This window comes from Hyperolius riggenbachi, chromosome 5 (genome assembly GCF_040937935.1).
Source record: "Hyperolius riggenbachi isolate aHypRig1 chromosome 5, aHypRig1.pri, whole genome shotgun sequence".
Classification (NCBI taxonomy): Eukaryota; Metazoa; Chordata; class Amphibia; order Anura; family Hyperoliidae; genus Hyperolius; species Hyperolius riggenbachi.
Window position 1 is genome coordinate 304,387,525 of NC_090650.1, and position 20,626 is coordinate 304,408,150.

General features: G+C 42.1%; 1 protein-coding gene across 1 annotated transcript in view; it reads right to left on the reverse strand.

Annotated features, from left to right (window-relative positions):
• CEP192 (centrosomal protein 192) overlaps positions 1 to 20,626 on the reverse strand; it is a 206,933-nt gene that overhangs the window by 13,892 nt on the left and 172,415 nt on the right. Inside the window, 11 exon segments of the mRNA XM_068237131.1 lie at positions 2,323 to 2,381; positions 3,770 to 3,890; positions 5,190 to 5,305; positions 9,630 to 9,749; positions 9,841 to 9,936; positions 12,230 to 12,309; positions 12,857 to 13,055; positions 16,085 to 16,187; positions 16,274 to 16,397; positions 17,095 to 17,264; positions 19,511 to 19,646. Coding sequence (XP_068093232.1) covers positions 2,323 to 2,381; positions 3,770 to 3,890; positions 5,190 to 5,305; positions 9,630 to 9,749; positions 9,841 to 9,936; positions 12,230 to 12,309; positions 12,857 to 13,055; positions 16,085 to 16,187; positions 16,274 to 16,397; positions 17,095 to 17,264; positions 19,511 to 19,646 — 1,324 coding nt within the window.

Genomic DNA, 20,626 nt, shown 5'->3' on the forward strand with positions numbered 1-20,626 from the left:
GAAAAAGGGTAATGATTGGACAAGGATCTAGGCCAGAAGGCCCGTTTCTCAGGGTTACCCCATTCCTTCTTAATCATACCCTTTAAGGTGGAATGGACTGGGATAAACTGAGGCTGGGGTTCCGCCAAAGTTCTGTACATCTCATCCAAAGGTGTCAAAGATTTTTTCTCTGTCTTGATACCCATTGTATCATACATAGCACCTAATAAGTCCTTCATTAAATCAGCAGAGAAAGCAAATTTCGATCTATCAGAATTAGAGATTTCTCCATCTGATGGATGATCCAATTCAGAAATTTCTCCCTCAGATAATTCTGAATCCTCCACCTCGCTTTCTGTTCTACGTTTAGAACCGGAGGGCCCCGGCTGAGATAAATCCAATACAGGAGATGCTGGAATAGTAACTACAGGCACTGTGTCCATATCTCCACTAGTTCCTGGGACATCCGAGGGAACTATAGGATTTGAAGCAATGGCAGAATCCTTAATCTCTTTTATTGCTGTGGACATCTCTGACCTCATCCAGCCCATTAAATCTTTAAATATGACGGGTGACTCATCTTTAACCACCTTTTCTGTACAGTTCTGACACAGCTTTTTGGAAGATGAAGATAAACGACCGTTACATATTGCACATTTCTTCTCAGACCTGTTTGAACCATGCTGACTGGTTTGAGCAGCAGCCTTGTCAGACCTTTCAGACTTTTCATTTTTATCAGATTTGTCCGACTTGTCATGTTTTTTAGGCTATAAAAAAACACAAACCAGGAACAAATATTACTAGAGGTTTTTATATTATATATCAAACAAGCAGGAGTATTTCAGGTACCACATCTACTTGCCAGAGAGGGGTCTTGGCCAGACTTCGCAGACTGCAAAGGAGCTGAACCTGAAGCGTCCTCCATGATTGCCAGTAACATCTGAATCATGGACTCACCTCTAGCTTAAATACACATAAGCAGACCCAGCTGAAGACAATCAATGCTACCCTTTTTGCATAATTTATGTTAATCAGCCTCACATACCTTGATGAATCAGCCTCCAGGCTGACTATATATCACCGCCGCGGCCCCTGCCGCTTGGACAACCATCTTAATTGGAATCAGCTGGTCGGCTGATTCGCTTCTCACCGCCGCGGCCCCTGCCGCTCTGCAGACCTCAGATCACGCGGGACGCCAGCGCGTGACTACTTCCGGGTGAACCGGAAGTGACCTTCATGCGCGCGCCTGCGCGCATAACACAGCGCCTTCACTGGAGAAGCCTTCCATACGCTGCAGGACTCCCCACTGATCACTGCTCAGCTCTGATGGGAGTCCTGCTACACGCTGCCCCTGCCGACTGGCACGGATGGCACCCTGGAGACCTCTCCCTCCGCTCCGTCCGGGACAGGAAACTATACTGAAGTATAGCAGCAAGTAAGGAGCTTATATAGCAAGCTGTCTGTCGGTTATGCAAATTCTTCTTTTGCACTTCCTGTTCACGCTGGGGAGGGAGACAAGTCTCATCCAGGGGTGCTGTCCGAGTGACGATCCGGGAAAATAAGGCTTTTCTTGTACTATACTTACTAAGTTTTCCATTAAAACTTGTAGGTGTAGCACTAAATAAACCATCTCATTTTCATTTGAGAGCTTTAATATCTTACTAAATAAAATGTTTAAAGTTCTATTGTTATTGATAAATCTAATAAATAAAACATTGTATAATTTCCTTAGGGTCTGTCTCCACTCGTCAGTTTTCTGCACGAGTTGTCTGGCAGTGCTGCATTGCTGTCAATTGTTTTTCTGCATGTGAAAAACACATTCAAGTGCGAACTAGCCCATTGATTATTACTGGTTCTCAGTTCTCCTGTATAGAAAAATGCATAGAAAACTAACCAGTGGAGACAGTCCATTAGGTATTTGTGTGCGTTTTGTCATACATTATAGTCAATGGCCCACTTAGGAATCATAAGTCTGTTTGCGTTGTCCCCAGCAATTTTAAATGGGAAAGCACACTGCTTTTTTTTTTTTTCAGCATGACGAATGTGTGAAATTACAATGTATTCTGTCGCAAGTAAAAAAAAAAAAAAAAAATTGTGAACGAACAGGAAATTGCATACAAGAAAACACGATCACAAACGTAAATGCAGAATGACAGAAACCTAGTAATTGCAGAGGAAAGACGCACTGTCAAGTGTGTCCTCTGCCTAAAAGATCATCCAAACAGAAAATGTAAGCAGCAAATGCAGCCAGCATGCACATTCTATTATGTACACGTTAATGCAACACAGCACAACTATAGGGCAGTATGATATGCAGGATCAGAACAAGTATGGAACACTTACCTTAAAGAATACTTGGAATGCTTTATGTGAAATGGCTCTTTTGGACTAACAAATTTCAGCTGTAAGTCAATACAAGATGCTGTCAACACCCACATGCAAATTACTTTTAGTATAAAAAAATAGTCATGCAGAAATTCCATGCAGAAAACAAAATCACAACAAACCCACATTAGCTCTGCTGCTAATGCACAACTTAGGTCAAAATAACCAGAGATGGCCAATGGGATACGTATAATTCCAGCTTGCAGGCAAATTTAACGCAAAGGGCATGCAGCTTGGCACTGAGCCAAATTCAGCAGGAAGTACAGCCTGGCCAAATTCCAAGCTGCATATAATTGCATTCAATTTGCCTGAGAGACACAGAATTATTAGCATCTCACTATCTGTAAAGATATCCATTATAATATTTTTATCACAGAAGCATATACCACCTACCACTATTCCTATACGCTAGAACTAATACCGCAATTAAACATTTTTTTGTTCACTAGATAAAAGGTTTTGGCTCATACAAATAGAACCTTACTGCTTTGGAAGATCTTATTTCATGCTAAACTCTTTCCTAACACTAAACAAAAACTGTAGCTCTAGGACAACTCTGCAAAGTATTTGATCTCTCTCCAAAACCTCTACTATTTCTAGAATGGAAACTTGTCTGCAAATGAAGAGTTCCTGTTCAGGTCTTGTGCATAAATCTGAATAGGGATGAAGTGGGCAGCAAGCAGTGTACAGAATTGATCATGTACAGCAAAAACTCTTATATACCCTATATGGACATTCTGTTTACCCATCACTGGTACAGCTACTGCATCTGCATGAGCTTTCCTAACCTGGATTACTTTGTATACTGCAGTATACTCCCATGTGTGTTCAGTGCATATTCAAACAGCCTAGTTGCATGGAGCTTGAAATGGATGCAGTAGCTGGCTTCAACCCCTCTCTGCTAATACTGTGAGCACCCTCTACCCAGCACAATCCAGTTGGCTATGGGAAAATAGGTAGGACGTAATTTTGCAATGAAAGCAGAAGGGTGGCGCCAGCCACTGCATCTGTGTCAAGCTTGCACAACCAGGGTGCTGGTTGGATAAGCATGGAACTTTCATCAGGAGATACTATACTAACAAGGATATCCGCTGGCACTAAGTACAATCGGTGCCTTTCATAGGACTGTGTTTACTTTGAGTAGTTGTATTCACTGCAGGGTCCCTTTAAAGTAATATCAATTTCTGTGGACTGCTTTTACTAGTTCCAGTACACTAGCATGCAAGGCGGTGCCTGCGTGACAGTAGGTCTTGTCCAAGGTTTAGCTGTAAAAGTTATAGGTGCTATAGCCTTGTGCTGCTATCAAAGTAGCTGAAATATATGCCTTGTACTGTAATTATTGCACAAGACAGGGTTCCTATGACTGCTAACTAAATGTTACTTAGAAACAGAAACTAAACCTTACCACGCATGTTGTGAAAGTTTTGTTCTGCAAGTTTACTTTCAGTGTAGAGGCTTCACCACCCAGAGTAGGAGGAAACCTGTATAACTTTTCTGAGGCAAATATACCCCTCGTTGCATCTTGCCTAAAATATCAAAACAAGGAAAAAGGTAACAATGCATCTCCAATGAAGAGATCACAAAAAGTCCAGCAAACCTAGATGGAGAAAACAAAAATAGTAATAAGAAAAACACTATAAAACATAACGAGGCTGTTTTCCCACTTGCTACAATCCACTCAAAAAAGTGGATTGCAGCAGTTTTGCCGAAACGTCACCAAAATTAACATCTAAATTGCAGTGCTCCTTTTCCATCAGAGGAATTTGTTTTGCCCGAATAGCAATTGTCTGCTACATGATTTTTGGTGCGATCGGGTTTCATTTTCAATTGTTCACGGCGAGTGGAAAAAGAAGGTTGCGATCACACAAACGCAACGTGATTGCCCTTGCAATCTTGCTTGAAGTAGAAAAACAGCCTAAGGCCCCATTCACACTAGAGCGTTTTGCCGCAATTTCGGCAAAACGCCCAAAAGCTAGCGCCTTTTAAAAGTGCTAGCGTAATTAAATCCCACGGGCCCGTTCATACTTGGGCGATTTGCGCTAATCGTCGCAAAATCTTGGTACACAAGCGCGTCGCCTGCACCATTTTCAGGCGATTTCCTGGCGTTCGCGTTTCAGTGCTATAGAAGCGCTAAGCGAGATTGCGGTAAAATCGCCCGCAGTGTACAGTGATTTTTCCGCGTGAAATCCGGCGTTTTGCATTGAATGGGGCCCTAAGGGTTTATGAGATAAATGTGAATAAAATGTATACTGTGTGCAGCTGCAGCCAGGATCCACTGTAAGAGATTTTTTCATTTTCTTTTTAATGTATGCAGCACAGATGGACTATTTAAAAAAAAAAAAAAAAAAAAAAAAAGGTTTCTTAGCAAGTGTCTCCAATCACAAACGCTAATTTACTAACCAATCCCCAGTAGGTTTCAAAATGATCCAGGCACAGACTGGAAACTTTTACAATCTGAAAATTTCTAAAAACCTAGTAACGTTTTGCTACATCATTTCCGACATACCAATTGAAGAAGCTTCAATGTCTGACTTCTGAGATCTTCGACATCTCTTGAATAATGCAACACTAAACTCTACTCTGCAGTCTTCCAAAAAATAGACTGGCACCTCTAAAGAACCTACTGAACTCTGCAGGCCGTCTCAATCACCTCTCATCCCGCCCCTCTCCCTTCACTGGTCCTAATCATACAAAGATGTTGGCGCTATATAAATTTAACAAAAACAAATATCCCTGGAGATGCATTAGTAAATGTCAAAGTAAAGGAAAAAAAAAAAAAAAACACGATTGTTAACGATTATACAAAGTCAAATAGTTTATCATACACTGCTCTGAGTGAAGAAGCTTCAGAACCAGCTCTTCTCCTTGGCTTGACGGGAGCTTCTGTCTTTACCAGAGAATCACCAGAACTGCTCATGGGCACATTTCCACCCACAGTACCCTTAGGCAAAAGAATAAAATAGACAATATATATGATTTACTAACAATATAGGGAAAATGCATTAGCGTATAGTTTAACTGAAACAAAACTAGCTTGGCATAACACATCATTCATATCTCCCAACTCCTTGTTCGCAATATAGTTATCCTTTCTGCCTTTGACCCAAAGTAATGTAATGTGTGTAAAAATACCCATTCCATAATGGTCACATTCAACTAGCACTAAAAGCTTCCATCTTGTATAGTAATGTAATATCCAGTTTGGTCTGCAAGTACTACACTGATAAAAATCTGTATATTCAGGAAAATAAGTTTACTTTGCACAGAGAAGCCTCTGTTATAAATTGAGCCAGTCATCTTCTGCATACAGGGATAAAAGTAATTTAGACTGGTTTTGGGAAAATTTGATGGTGGGCATTGAGTACCGGTTGACTAGTTTTAATTGTAATAGTTATAGCCCAGAGTCTGGTCAGGGCCGTTTCTAGCCCCGTTCAGCCGGTTCTGCTGAACGGGGCGCCGATGAAAGACAAATTGGGGGGGCGCCAGGCAGAAGAAGGGTGTGACGTCACTGCTGGCTGCTCCTAGGAGCCGGCGCAGCGCTGTGTGCACCAGCGCGATCACCGGCTTCCTAGCTTACTAGCTAGATCCTTCTGGGCGGCGAGCGAGCGCTCCTGCGTGTTGACGTCACGTGACAGGAGCAGCCGCGCTATGATCCTGTCACGGACGTTTCCTGTCAGCAGTGTGTGGGGGAGGTGGAGTCTTTTTGGCCACTCGGGCTTCTCGCTGCCACTGCTGCGCCTGCTAGTGTGTGCCCAGCCTTGCCCTAGCTGCCGCTGCTTGCCCGCTAGCACCTCCGGACCCCCCCACCGATCCTTCCAGTCCAGACTCCAGATTTGCACCTGCTGTGATGATGGACACCATCATGGTAAGTAGGCAGGCAGTCTATGTACTGCACTGCCAGGCAGGATCTCTCTTTCTCACGTGGGGGAGGAGGGGGGGCGCTCTTTTTGCCCTGGGCTAAAGTCAGAGCCCACCTGACAGACTGGCTACAATATACTGGGCACATATATACACCTACATAAGTCTGGCTACATATACTTGGCACATATACACCTGGCTACATATACTTGGCACATATACACCTGGCTACATATACTTGGCACATATACACCTGGCTACATATACTTGGCACATATACCCCTGGCTACATCTACTGGGCACATATACCCCCTGGCTACATCTACTGGGCACATATACCCCCTAGCTACATCTACTGGGCACATATACCCCTGGCTACATATACTGGCACATATACCCCTGGCTACATATACTTGGCACATATACCCCTGGCTACATATACTTGGCACATATACACCTGGCTACATATACTTGGCACATATACCCCTGGCTACATATACTGGCACATATACCCCTGGCTACATATACTGGCACATATACCCCTGGCTACATATACTGGGCACATATACACCTGGCTACATATACTGGGCACATATACACCTGGCTACATATACTGGGCACATATACACCTGGCTATATATACTGGGCACATATACACCTGGCTACATATACTGGGCACATATACACCTGGCTGGCTACATATACTGGGCACATATACCCCTGGCTACATATACTGGGCACATATACCCCTGGCTACATATACTGGGCACATATAGCCCTGGCTACATATACTGGGCACATATTCCCCTGGCTTGTTGGTTAGTTGGTTAGTCTGTTGGCTTGTTGGTTAGTCTGTAGGACTACTCTTTTTAAGTGTATTGCCTACATTTATACTACAGTTCTCCTGTATCACCCTGCCTGCACCTTTTAGTGAAGTGTTGTAATTTATTAAAAAAAATAAAAATGGTGAGTTGGTTTCAAGAAGCCTTTTGGCATGATTTCACTTAGCAGCTCTGATTTTGGGGAAGTGGAGGGGGGGGGGGGGGGGCATATTTTTGGACTCTCGAACTGGGTGAAATTTAGCCTAGAAACTGCCCTGAGTCTGGTATTAGCCAGATAGATATGACCGATTAGCTCTTGCCCAAGTATACTTTGTTATGATATTAGGATCAGCCGCCCATTTTTCCCCAGTCTTTCCTTATGACTTGTTATCGCAGGTGCCTGGGAATCAGATTTTTTAGAGAGGCCTCTGTGGCATAGTCTTTGCTACAAAATACTTCTCAAATTCAGAGATTTCCCAATCTATTAAGTCATCAAGTTTCTCTATTTTCTTCATATAGCTTTTCAACCGATTCTCCACCCTGTGTATTATAACATATTTTTCCCTTTATACAACTTAAAGAGACACTGAAGCGGGAAAAAATATATGATAATGAATTGGTTGTGTACTATGAATAATTACTAGAAGATTAGCAGAAAAAAAAATATTCTCACATTTTTATTTTCAGGTATATAGTGTGTTTTCTAACATTGCATCATTCTCTAATATGTGCAGATTACACAACACTCAGCATTCAAAATGATTCTTTCAGAGCAGTCTGTGAACTAATGACCTCTCCTCTGGCAGATAAAAAAAAACTGTTCACTTACAGTTGAGATAATAAAAGTCAGAAGACAGCAAGTCGTAGAGATTAATGACTTTTTTGCATAGAGATAACAACTGGAGTTTCTTAACTCTTCCTGTACTGGAAACAATTACACTGATGTATCTGATCTTAATGTTTTATTTCTTAGCTGTGCTACACATACAAATCATAATATCATCAGCTTTTTTTTTTTTGCTTCAGTGTCTCTTTAATTGGACTTAAAATATATTATCTCCGGGATTAGACAGTTTCTTATAAACCATACAGGTTGCAAAAGGAAAAGTAGCACATGATGTGAGTGTGGCTAGGGTTGGTGTTAGATTTGAAGGTTTAGCTTTCTTTATGTACTTTAACAGTTGATAGTGAGTTTTCCTAGAGGGTAATCACATTCAGCACTTTAAATTAGTTTTATGTTCTAGGAAAAGTGTTTGATGTCAATATTTGCCAACTCCATAAGTGCCCATGGTTCAGTGTTTCTTTGCCCCTTCTCCTGACTCGTACACACCATGCAATTCACCATCCTACCAACAGGTTGAATCGATAATATCCGACAGGTCCAATCTGATTTCTGATCATTTTTCTGACCAGCTTTGTACAAAAGTGATTGGAAAATCGGAAATCAGATCTCACCTGTCTACAATTATCAATTCGACCAGTTGATCTGAGGTGCATGGTGTGTAACAGGCATTAGACTCTAATGCTTTGGTAGTTTTTAAATAAATAAGGTGCATTCTTGTCACCCCATTGTTTTTTCAAAGTTAGCTTGGAGCAGTTCCCTCTGGCTTTTTTTCCCTTTCCAAATTCCTGGAACATCCTTGTCCATACTTTAAACCAGCCTTGTGGCAAACTAATGAGGCAACTCTGAGGTGTAAACAATAATTTGGAGGACCATTATTTTAATAATTGAAATTATCCCAAGCATATTGTAGAGGGGTTTATTCAAGGATAAAACATTTGTTCTGAAGATTTATAAAATTAGCTGTGTATAGGATTGAGCCAAGTTTAATACAGACGTATTGAATTTAATGATTCTCCCACTTATATGGACAAATTTTGGCCAAATTCTGTTTAGTCACTGGTTTACAACCATCATCTAGCAGAAAAGTTTTATCTATATTTATTTTGAAATTCGAGAGCTGGCTAAAATTTCGCCAATGCGTCTTGCAGTTTAACTAGGGAGTCAACTGGATTTTGTAGTAGTAACAGCCGATTATCAGAGTAGGCAATCACCTTAAGGTTTTGTTCTGCAATTTTAAGCTCCTCAATCTGGATCTCAATATCATGCTAGACAAAGAATTACTATATCAACTGCCAAATTAAAAAAACAAAAAAAATAGTATTGGGGAGAGTGGGCATCCCTGCCTAACTTTTTTTTTTATTGGTAGTGAACCGGAAATATACCCACTGAATTTCACGGATTACTATTTATAGCTCTCAGAAAGGTGCAAAGAAATAAATAAAAAAACAAAAACAAAAAAAAACGGGAACAGCTGCTCGGATCTATCTGAAACCCGACTGGTCACTATAGGAAACCACCTTTACACCAGTATGTGTAAATTAGGCCATAAACACTAAGGTATAACAGTGAAAACGAATGTTAATTTTCACGTCTAATGTAACTCACATGCAGCAAAAAATGCACCAATGCCTTCAGTCCAAAGTTAACTTTACTAAACTATATAAATAAATCCATAACTGGATATTGGTCAGAACATTATATAACATTTGCCTGGTTTCCAAAGCAAAATTCCTACAACTTACTTCTCCGCAGAGCTGAAATCTCACTTTCTGCTTCAAATGTGGTTCAGATAGCGGGTGGCACTCAAGGTCCCAAAACTGAGTATAGTCACCTTGATCTCTGGGGAAAAAAGTAACAGCTACCTAGAAGAAAAAAATAAAATGCAGTGTCAGACTTTTGATAAGATCTTGGATATAGCATCCAATAAAGCAAGGACTACTTCCTTTTAATTACCTTCAATTGGTCATGTGCAGCAAGCACACCAGATACTCGAGAACACCTAAAAACTGTGTAAGTAGCCCGATAAATGTCATCACTTTGATCAACTCCCTAAAAAAGAATAATACATAGTAGACAATGAATGCAGAAGTCAAGAGTTGAAAGAAATGAATGGAGAAGACTTGTGTTGTGTAAATATGAATAAAGGGAGTGCAGCGGTGAAAATCTCAATATCACAAGTAAACAAAATAAAGCCGCCGTACCAATTTCCACATTAACCATAAAATGTGTACACTGGTTTTCATTCTCTTTTTGTTCTTAAAGAGAACCTGTACCAAAAAAAGTTCCCCTGGGGGGGTACTCACCTTCGGAGGGGGAAGCTTTAGGGTCCTAATGAGGCTTCCCCCTCCCCTGTAGCTGCAATCCAGCGCTGGCTCCCCTGAAGTGTCCGGCAATCCTCCCTCGACAAGCGCCGACTTATTTACCTTACCTGGCTCCAGCGGGGGCGCTGTTACGGCTCTCCGCACGGAGATAGGTGAAAATAGCCTATCTCTGTTGGCCCGCTCTACTGCGCAGACGCAAGTCTCCTGCGCAGTAGAGCGTGCCGACAGCGATTGGCTATTTCCGCCCATCTCCGAGCGGAGAGCCCATACTGCGCTGGAGACTGGTAGGTAAATACTTACATCCCCGCTGTTCGGGGAGCTTTATCGCCGCCACCGTGGGACAGGCGCCAGCAAAGTGGGAATTTCTTCCTGTGCACTTAGCCACCACCTAACATAAGCCACCCCTTCCCTCTGCTTGCTTTTGTATACAGGGTCAAGCTTTATGTTCACAGGAAAAGACTAGCTGGTATCCCTCCCAGCTACTCCAATGGCCACAGTGGGTGACGACAAGTATGAAAATTTCACAGAATGCATATCAGTTCGGCCAAGCAGTACTGTATATGACATTAGCAAAAGAAGTCAGTGTTGCAAGCCACAAATGGTAAAAAAAAAAAAAATGGTTTATGATCAATGTAAGAAAAACATTGTGCATTGTAAATGAGGATATATTCCTCATAAAATGCATTCAAAACGCACAATTCTGAATTATGACTAAGCCTAAACAAAAGGAGAAAGGCTACATTCACAGTGGTGCATTGTGGTTGTACTGTAATGTGGAATGTTGCAATGCAATAGCAATGCAACATTCACAGTGTGACTGTTACTGTGCGACCTAATGGAGTGCGGCATCCCAATGCACTGCTTTTATACAGGTAACTTAATAACCAGGAGAGCGGTATTCATTTAAAGGTTACCATGCCAGGTTTCATCTTACACAGACCACTCATACAAAAGCCAGATATTTAAAAACATAACTTTTTAAAAAAGTATTTCCTCTTGGGTACAGTTTGCAAAAAAAGTTGATTCTTTGCAGTTGCTACTTGTACAGCAGCTGGGGAGAACCCTCCACATTTCCTGCCATAGAGACCATAGCGCAAAGGTCTCAAACTCAAATTTACCTGGGGGCCGCAGGAGGCAAAGTCAGGATGAGGCTGGGCCGCATAAGGAATTTCACAATCACGGTGTATCACCGCCTCTGCCCGCCCCTTCCACTCTTCCTTCACAGAGAGGGGCGGGGAGAGGCGGCAATCCGTGCGGTGATTGACGTCAGGAGGGGCAGAGCTGAAGCTGAAAGCTCTGCCCCTTCCAGGAAATGCCGGCGGATTGCCCCCCGGGCGATTTGGGGGCTCTGCAGCCCTCGTTTAGCGGCGGGGATGCGGCGGATTACTTGGGAGCAATGAGGCGAACTATAAGGAAGCTTTTGCCGGCGAGGGCCACAAACTATTGTATCGAGGGCCGCAAATGGCCCGCGGGCCGCAAGTTTGAGACCCCTGTCATAGCGTCATGGTCTTTATTTCGGCAGCAGGGAATGGGAAGGAATATTAGCATGGGACAAAGTTCCTCCTCCCATGTCACTCTAAATTTTTTTCCATGTTGTGTCGGATCCTGTTAGGCAGGGACCACACTTGTGTCTCAGTTTTCTGCGCACGTTTTCTGGATACCAAGTGTGTTTCTAGAACATGTGTTTATTCACAACAGCTAATGTAATTGATAGAGAAAACTGAAAAATGTGCAGGATCGTGATGCAGAATGTCTTTCTGCGCACAAAAAAAAAAATGCCTCAAGTTTGAACTAGCCCATTGATTAGCGTAAGTTCTCAGTTTTTCTGTGCAATAACCGCTTATAAAAACAGTGAATTACGTCCCCTGCCTTAAAGAGCTGAAAATGAGGAGAAATCTACACATTGGGGGGACACAAGGGAACCAGAAAGAGCTACTTACTTCTACAATATGTTAAAGTAAATAGTTTGCTTTAACAGGATTTCAAGTTGCATGAAAAAAAATAATGTTGAAATAATTTACCTTAACGTAGGGAGGGGCAAATGATGTAAGCAGCCATTTCAGGTCTTTGTCACCTGGATTCTCTATATCCAAAAAGGTTTCTAAATGAAGAAGACAATTTCCTATGAACCTCGTCTGAACAGATTTTCAGAGGTCATCAGCAAAGCAAATTATCAGTAATTTCAGTGTGAAGTTACATGGATAAATATTTTTAATAGGTTAAACATTTGCAATAAAAACATTGAATCTATTTCAGATCTAGGGCTCTCACTTAAAAATTGATCATAATACAGTTCAAGTATTGATCTGGAAAATATATTCTTTGGCGAAATGCTGGTGCCGAAATTAGACCTACTGGTTCAATGTGCTAAAACTAAGCATACGTTCCACTAACGTTTTTACGTAACCTACCACAAACCAACAGGCGTATGGCAGCTTTCGTTGATTTTTTTTTTTTTTTCTTAACAAATTTTTTTTCTTTCAATTATATATATTTTTTTCCAATTTAAAACATTGTGTAGAAAAATTAAACCAATCTGAATGTAAATATAACAATGACTGTTATGTATACGAACAAGTATTCAAAGTATTCAGTAACATACTTATATGTTATATGCTCACAATATCTATTGACCACTGAAGGGTTACCTGAGCTTTCTCCAGCTGCTGTTCTAGGAAACACAAGGTTGCGGTTCTTTATTTCAAGCATGCATGAGGAAGCCTTAGGCTGAGGTCTTGCCACATGAACTGGGGAATCCAGACGAGATGATCGCATAGGAAGAGACTTCCGCCCTCTATCTCCAGACTCCCTCAATGGGGCCCCATCATTGATCTGGACTTTAACAATCTGTAGTAATAAAGAAATTGCTAGTAGATACAGAGCACAGAAGCAACAAAAGACTGGCATTATATAAAGCTAGAAAAAGAGAACCCAAGTCTAAATGCTTATGGAGTAAAGGTGCATATCCACACACAAAAAAACCCAAAACGTTTCTTACAGGGTTTGGGACTCTATCCCCTGGGTGAAAGTTGGGGTCGAGTGACTTGCAGACTGTAGTCTGCAATGCGTTCTGTTGCTGGTGAGGTGGGCCAATGGCATGATGCACAATAGAGCAGCTTCCAGTGGGAGAACAACAAAGCACTCAGCTTAGACAATCTGTCACTTTGGTTTCCTCAGTGATCTATTGTGGAAGTCTGTACACACACACACACACACCATATTATCAGCAGAGATAGCCCTGACAGGCCACCTCTACAGAGAAACCTTATAGCGTGTGCACGGGGCTACCAGATACCCGAGGTGACAGGTGACAGGATGAGATAGACATGGATATGTACAGTGCCCTAGCATACAAATAACTATACTGTGTTCCTTTTTTTCTTTCTCTGCCTGAAAGTTAAATATCAGGTATGTAAGTGGTTGACTCATTCGTGACTCAGACAGGAAGTGACTACAGTGTGACCCTCACTGCTAAGAAATTCCAACTATACAACACTTTCCTAGCAGAAAATGGCTTCTGAGAGCAAGAAAGATAAAAAGGGGAATTTCTTCTCAGTGAGGGTCACACTGTAGTCACTTCCTGTCTGAGTCACGAATGAGTCAACCACTTACATACCTGATATTTAACTTTCAGGCAGAGAAAGAAAAAAAAGGAACACAGTATAGTTATTTGTATGCTAGGGCACTGTACATATCCATGTCTATCTCATCCTGTCACTTCGGGTATCTTAAATATCAGGTATGTAAGTGGCTGACTCAGGCCCGACTCCCAGACAGGAAGTGTAGTCACCCTCACTGTGACCCTGTGACCCTCACTGATAAGAAATTCCAACTATAAAATACTTTCCTAGCAGAAAATGGCTTCTGAGAGTAGGAAAGAGATAAAATGGGTCAATAGTTCATAGATGTTAGCGCCTGCATACTTCAATGACTGTCATTGAGCAAAAACAAACAGTTAAAATGTAAAAAGTAGATTTAAACATAAAACTGTGGAATATCTTAAAGTCATTTTTAGGAGAAGGAAGATACAATTGTGTATTACATTGGTTTCTTTTCACCTCAGGTGTCCTTTTAAGACTTCAGCCCGAGTCATAAATTGTGCCACCACTTTCTGCCTTACTAAGATGTTCTCAAAAACCAAGTGCCACAATCTCTAGTCATAATATTGGTGACCGGATCAGTGGACACGGATCTTCACTTTAGCCTAGTATAGCTTTTCTAGTGCAACTCAGCAAAAACCTCATGGAGAGTAATTAAAGTGAACCTCCGGACTAAAAATCGACTCAGCAGCACTGAAAAGGCCTGGTGTTTCTTTAACAGTATCACAGCATCAGAACTTTGTTTCTCTTATCCAAGCCTCATTTTTAGCTGCACAGAAGAAAACTGCCCGGGCTTTTTTCCCCTGATGCTGTGCAAAGCATGATGGGATTTCTGATGTTGTTGCTCTCGTTCTGCTGTTTTGGTGCAAATTTTTTTTTTTTACATTTTGAATTTGACATTTGAAGCCTAGCGTGTGCAGCTGGGAGGGGTTATCAGGACACAGGACAGTTGGAACTGTGTCTCCTGCTCCTTGTCACCTCCTTTCAACCAAAAAGATGGCTGCCCCCATGACAAAGATGGCAGCCCCCATGAATCACAAACATTTGCCTGTTCTTTTAAAACAGGGTGGATAACAAATTATATTACCTATCTATTCTAATTAACATAACTAATGTAACATAATGACAGTATGTTTGTTTAGGCTGAAGTTCCCCTTTAAGCCTGCATGTAGCTACCTGTTATATTTGCAAGCAGGTAGGGGTGTGGTGGTGGTGATATCTCGCCGAAGGTGATCAGAGGCAAAGCAGCCTGCAACAATCCAACACTGTTACTCCAGTATACAGACAACCATGTCTGTATACTGGAGTAACAGTGTTGGATTGTTTGCCCATAGGATTGTACCTGATAGACAATAGAGACTTGTTTGCAGTGAACATTTGTGCGCAGCTATTGAGCTTGTATTGTGATTTATTTATTTAAAAGGGCAGCGCACCACTATTGTCACCCATATTTATTATTTATCAGCGCGGTTTCTTTTATTGTACTAGTGATATTAAAAATTATATCTGGAAGCAGAACAATTTTTAAAAAACAACTAAGCACACGAGCTTCTAACTTGGAATCGGTGTCTAGTGCAGAGAGCTTAAATATTTATTTTTTCCTTGATGGGTAATCAGCTGAACAAACCATGAAGTCTTTAATGTTATTTTCCTTACCAACTCTAAATGTAATAGTGATTCGCACTCTGAAATGGACTGTTGGGATCATGATGAAGGGTTCTGGGCAGGTTGAACGAGCGGCTGGATAGTGTACTGGTTAAAGGCTCTGCCTCTGACACGGGACACCAGGGTTCAAATGCCTACTGAGCACTGAGTCCACCAGGAGAAAAGCACAATATAAATGTTCTGTCTTGTCTTGTCTTAAAGTGAGGCATCAAGGTGCATTCACAATGCACCAACGTTCAGCACTGCATGCTGGTTAAAGCATCAATCTAAACCAGCCCTAAATGTAAACATTGCACACGGTCCCTGCATGAGCATGGCTGCACTGTGCAGGCACAAGTACAGGCTGAACCATACCAATGGGCCACTCGTGCACAAGCAGCTTCCCGCAACTTCACAGGGGCAGGCTGTACTTGCACCTGTGCAGTCTGACTGTGTTCTTACACAGACAGGAGCGCAAGTTACAAACAAGACTAGAGTCTCAGTGAGCAGTGATGGGGTGGAGATGGATGGGAGAAGCCTGTGGATCATCCAGAGGTTTCCATCTAGTGAGGTAAAGTAAGTTTTCAGGTCAATTATTACAGGTAATGACAGGTAATAAGAGGAAACTAATACCTTTTGAGCATTATCACAGTGCACATAAATCTGTCCATTCCACAGTAAATTCTGCTTTCCAGATGAGGATGGATTTGGACTTACGAGAATTGAAGCGTGACTCCTTTACAGATAGATAAAGAAAAAAAAACACTTCAGTACACACTTTGACAAAGGAACATTAAATAAAAGGTTACAACAGTGACTTACTGTGGTTCAATGCTCCCATGCTGTGGTGTAACGGTAAGACAATGGGCTGGCCAGGACAAATCAAACTGCATTGATTTTGAAGTGGAGTTGTGAATCTGTATGTAACCGGTCCCTGCCAAGCCATCTGTGTACAAAGAATTGGGAAGAAAACAGCTTTGTGAATGTTATACTTTCTAAAGTACGTATTTTATATAATAAAATGCCTGTGTTCCTGCGTCCTCTGTCCCTATGTCTGTGCGTTTGGTGTACGTGGGTGGACGTCGGACAGCAGAGAGCGGGTGAAGGGGGGCAGGCACGCGCGCGCTCCGGGGTGTGAGCATGGCCATTAGGAGGACAGAAGCAGTGCAGGGGGCCGCGACAAAAGCCTAACGCGCAATTTTAAACGGGCGGGCTTTTGTCTAGTAACAATATAAATACACAAGGCTCACCAGCACTGCAATTTACAGAGAGTGAGAGCATTATAGTGCACAACAATATCAATTCTGCTACTCCCACAATTATTCATGCAGTAGCAGCAGACTTGAATGGTTGGACAGACACATTTCATTATTTTGCAGTGCCTCATGTGTCACAGCAGGGCTGCTAACAGAAATATGAGTGTACCTCTTCACTAGTCCACTTCCATATGACAAGGCAACTGATTTCTCAAGCACATGGTTTGAAGATGTCAGTTACTAAAGTGCCGTAATGGTTTTGGAGGTTGAAGAAACAGGAAGAGTCAAAAAGGACAAGCGGACAATGGTGACCTTTTAAATGAATCCCTTCACACTAATAGTACAACTTAAAAAGAGCCCCCTAACATGCAGTTACATGATTCCAACCTGTTGTGGGGGGTCTCAGTAGGAGGAACTCTGGCTGCACACTCCATGTATGCTCAGATTTTTCACCAATTCTTAAAGGTGCACTTAACAAATGAGGTCCCTGAGGGCCCTTTACAGGCAAGATATCCAGCGTTGTGTTACTGATGCCTTTTTCTACATCTTCACCAACACTAAAAAGAAATACAGCATAGTGAGTAGTTCGTAAATCTGCAATATTTAATAAATATGTAACTAGTGTTGAGATTTTAATAGTTAACATATGTTTAATGAATGCAGCTAAGTATTATCTTATACCTTCTAGAAAACCTGGGACCCTGAACTTGTAAACTCAAATGCTAATGAAGCTAACAAGTTATGCTAACCTAGTGGGCAGCACCAGTATTCCAAAATGCCATGCTTTACAACTGGACATCAAGAGTGCCCATCAATATAATAAACCAATAGCAAAGCTCAGGGTGCAGAATGTAAATGAGGAGAATTGGGAAGAAGGTATGCGATGATGACCATCATCTTCTGCACGAGTTCAATGTGATTCTGAGCTTGCAGTCCATCTGGTAAAAGTTCTCCAGACAACTCAATTGAGCTCTCATCTTAGGTGTTTTTAGAAACACGACTGGTTAAAACTGGCAGTCTTCCTTGTGTAGAGTACGGTATATACTCGTATATAGGCCGAATTTTTCAGCACAAAAAACGTGCTGAAAAGTCACCCCCTCGGCCTATATGCGAGTCACCAACTTGCTGATCTGACCTGATCATTGGATGCCCGTGGGGAGAGAATGCCAGGAGCGATCGGATGCCCGCAGAGAGCAGTAGCCGTCACATGCCCTGGGGAGAGAGCAGAGCAGGAGAGATGGATGGCCAGATCACAGCAGTAGCGCTTCTCTGAGCACGTAATCTCGTGCTTTCTGCAGCTTGTGATCTTATTGGCTATTTACCCTGCCTGCTCAGACAGCCAGCCAATGAGAGAACTGACAGGCACAGCTCCTCCAGCGCATCATTTGAAATGGCAGAAGGCATCCAAGGGCTGCGTTCCTGCCTCTGCCTGATCAGCCCTGAGTTCTCTCTCCAGCTGTCTGCCTGTAGAAGATATACAGGGACACTGTGCAGAGAACAGCTACTCTGCTGGGTAAGAGGACACTGTCTCCCCTCTCTTCATTTATCACTTCTGCCTTGCACTGGCCAGGAATGTTTACACAACCGGCATCTCTCTGCATCTCCAGTGTAACCCTTTCACTGCTGTTATGCTTTATTTCAACTTTGCTTGCAGCACTGGAACTTTGTGGGTGCACATTTTTGCTTCTACTTGGTGCTGCATAATATGTTGACTATTCCTTGGATGTAACCCTTTCACTGTTGGTGTACACAGCTGGTTTTAGCTGATCTAGCTTGCAGCACTGGCGCTTTGAGCAATATGCATATATGCACATTATTGCTTCCACCTGGTGCTGCACAGTAATATGTTGCCTACCCCCAGGATGCAACCCTTCCACTGCTGGTGTTAGCTGATGTAACTTGGCTTGCAGCACTGGCACTTTGTAGTTAACGGTCATGCATATATGCACATTTTTGCTTCCACTTTGTGCTGCACTCTTATTTGTTGACTACCTTTCTGAGACAAGCTTATGCACTTTGGGTCCTATGTGAGAAAGGCTCTTTACAAATGTTCTGTTATAATAATTACCAGTTAAATGCTGCAGGCTCCTGCATCTGTTCAATATAGGGGTGATTTTTATTTCATATGGGGGTTATTGGTGGTGGGAGGGGAAACATCAGGAGCCTTTGCATTTCTTACCCTGGGCCTATATGCGAGTCGATCCTTTTTTCCCTAGTTTCTGAGGTAAATGTTTGGGGGGGGGGGGGGGGTCGACTTACATGGGGGTCGGCTTATATGCAAGTATATACAGTATTTTCTGTCTCCCCATCATAGCAACTCTAGACAAGACAAATAACCGTTATATTGCGCTTTTCTCCTGGCTGAATCAAAACTCCAGAGCTGCAGCCACTAGGGCGCGCTCTATGGGCAGTAGCAGTGTTAGCGAGACTTGCCTAAAGTCTCCTACTGAACAGGTGCTGGCTTACTGAACAGGGCCAAAATTCGAACCCTAGTCTCCTGTGTCAGAGGCAGAGCCCTTAACCATTACACCATCCAGCCACCAAGAAAGCAATAAAAAGAGCCTGAACCAGATCAGCTGCCTTGGCACTGGTAAGGAGATAAACATGTCTGAAAGGCAACTTTAAATCTGTACTCAGCAAAAAACAAAGAAAAAAAAAACCACGACGTTAGGTTGACCTATGCAACAATGCACATATTTTAAGCTTCAAGCAATCTGTGTCAGCTACATCATTTCCACACAACCACACAAAATATTAATATAAACACTTGACTGTCAATTCTAAAATGGGAAAAAGTTACTACCTGCTCAAGCCCATGCCTAAAGAAGGTGGAACAGATGAGCCAGACAGCTCCATACTTCCAGCAACCGATAGCACCATGTTACGCATATTCCCATAAAAAAGCTGAATGTCGTTTGGTCTTTGTGGTAAATCATACACTGTGATAAAAACAAATATTCAGTGTTAAAATGCATAGTGCTACAAATTTAGCTAAAATGTGCAATATTAAAGCGTGACAAACAGATTAGAGGTGGTAATGAACTGATGAGTTAAAGTGAATGGGAACCGCATTTAAAAAAATGAAAAAGATACTTACCCAAGAAGAGGGAAGGCTCTGGGTCCTATAGAGCCTTCCCGCTCCTCTCCTGGTCCCCTCGTTCCAGTGCTGGCTCACCCGGTAGCAGTATTTGACTATTTTAGTGTAGGTGTGTGTGTGTAGGTGTGTGTGTGTAGGTGTGTGTGTAGGTGTGTGTGTAAGTGTGTGTGTAAGTGTGTGTGTAGGTGTGTGTGTAGGTGTGTGTGTAGGTGTAGGTGTGTGTGTGTGTGTTATAGTACATATAGTATAGTATCATAGTATATGCTGGATCAACAGGGATATGTGAGGGAGCAGGCTGGTCTTGTACTTTATACTGGTTCAACTCGATGGACGTATGTCTTTTTTCAACCAAAATAACTATGTAACTATATAGTAATAGATATAGATATATTATAATAATTAATAAAAAAAAATAAGTCACGTGTGTCTAAAACTGCCCACTTCTACCCAGCATGCACCACCTTGTCATCAGGAAGTCAGCAGCAAACTACCGCACTCATCGCAATCACCTCGCACTCATTTATCGCTAGCGGTAATTTCCCGCCCTTCTCTGAACTACCACACTCCCTTTTATAAATGGAGGCCATAGTAGGTTAAGTCAATGGGAGCACAAGAAAATGACATAGAAAATACGGTGCTATGCAATTTTCGTGCGACCTCCCAATTTATAATTCTCAGGTTTTTTTCCCCCCGTCAAAAATCACAATTGTGCAATGAAAAGCTGCATGCTCACATAATTGCACTGCAATGCACACATGGAAAATAGAGAATATCAAATCACAGCACGTTCATGATTTTCACTGAACAAGCCCTAAATCAGTT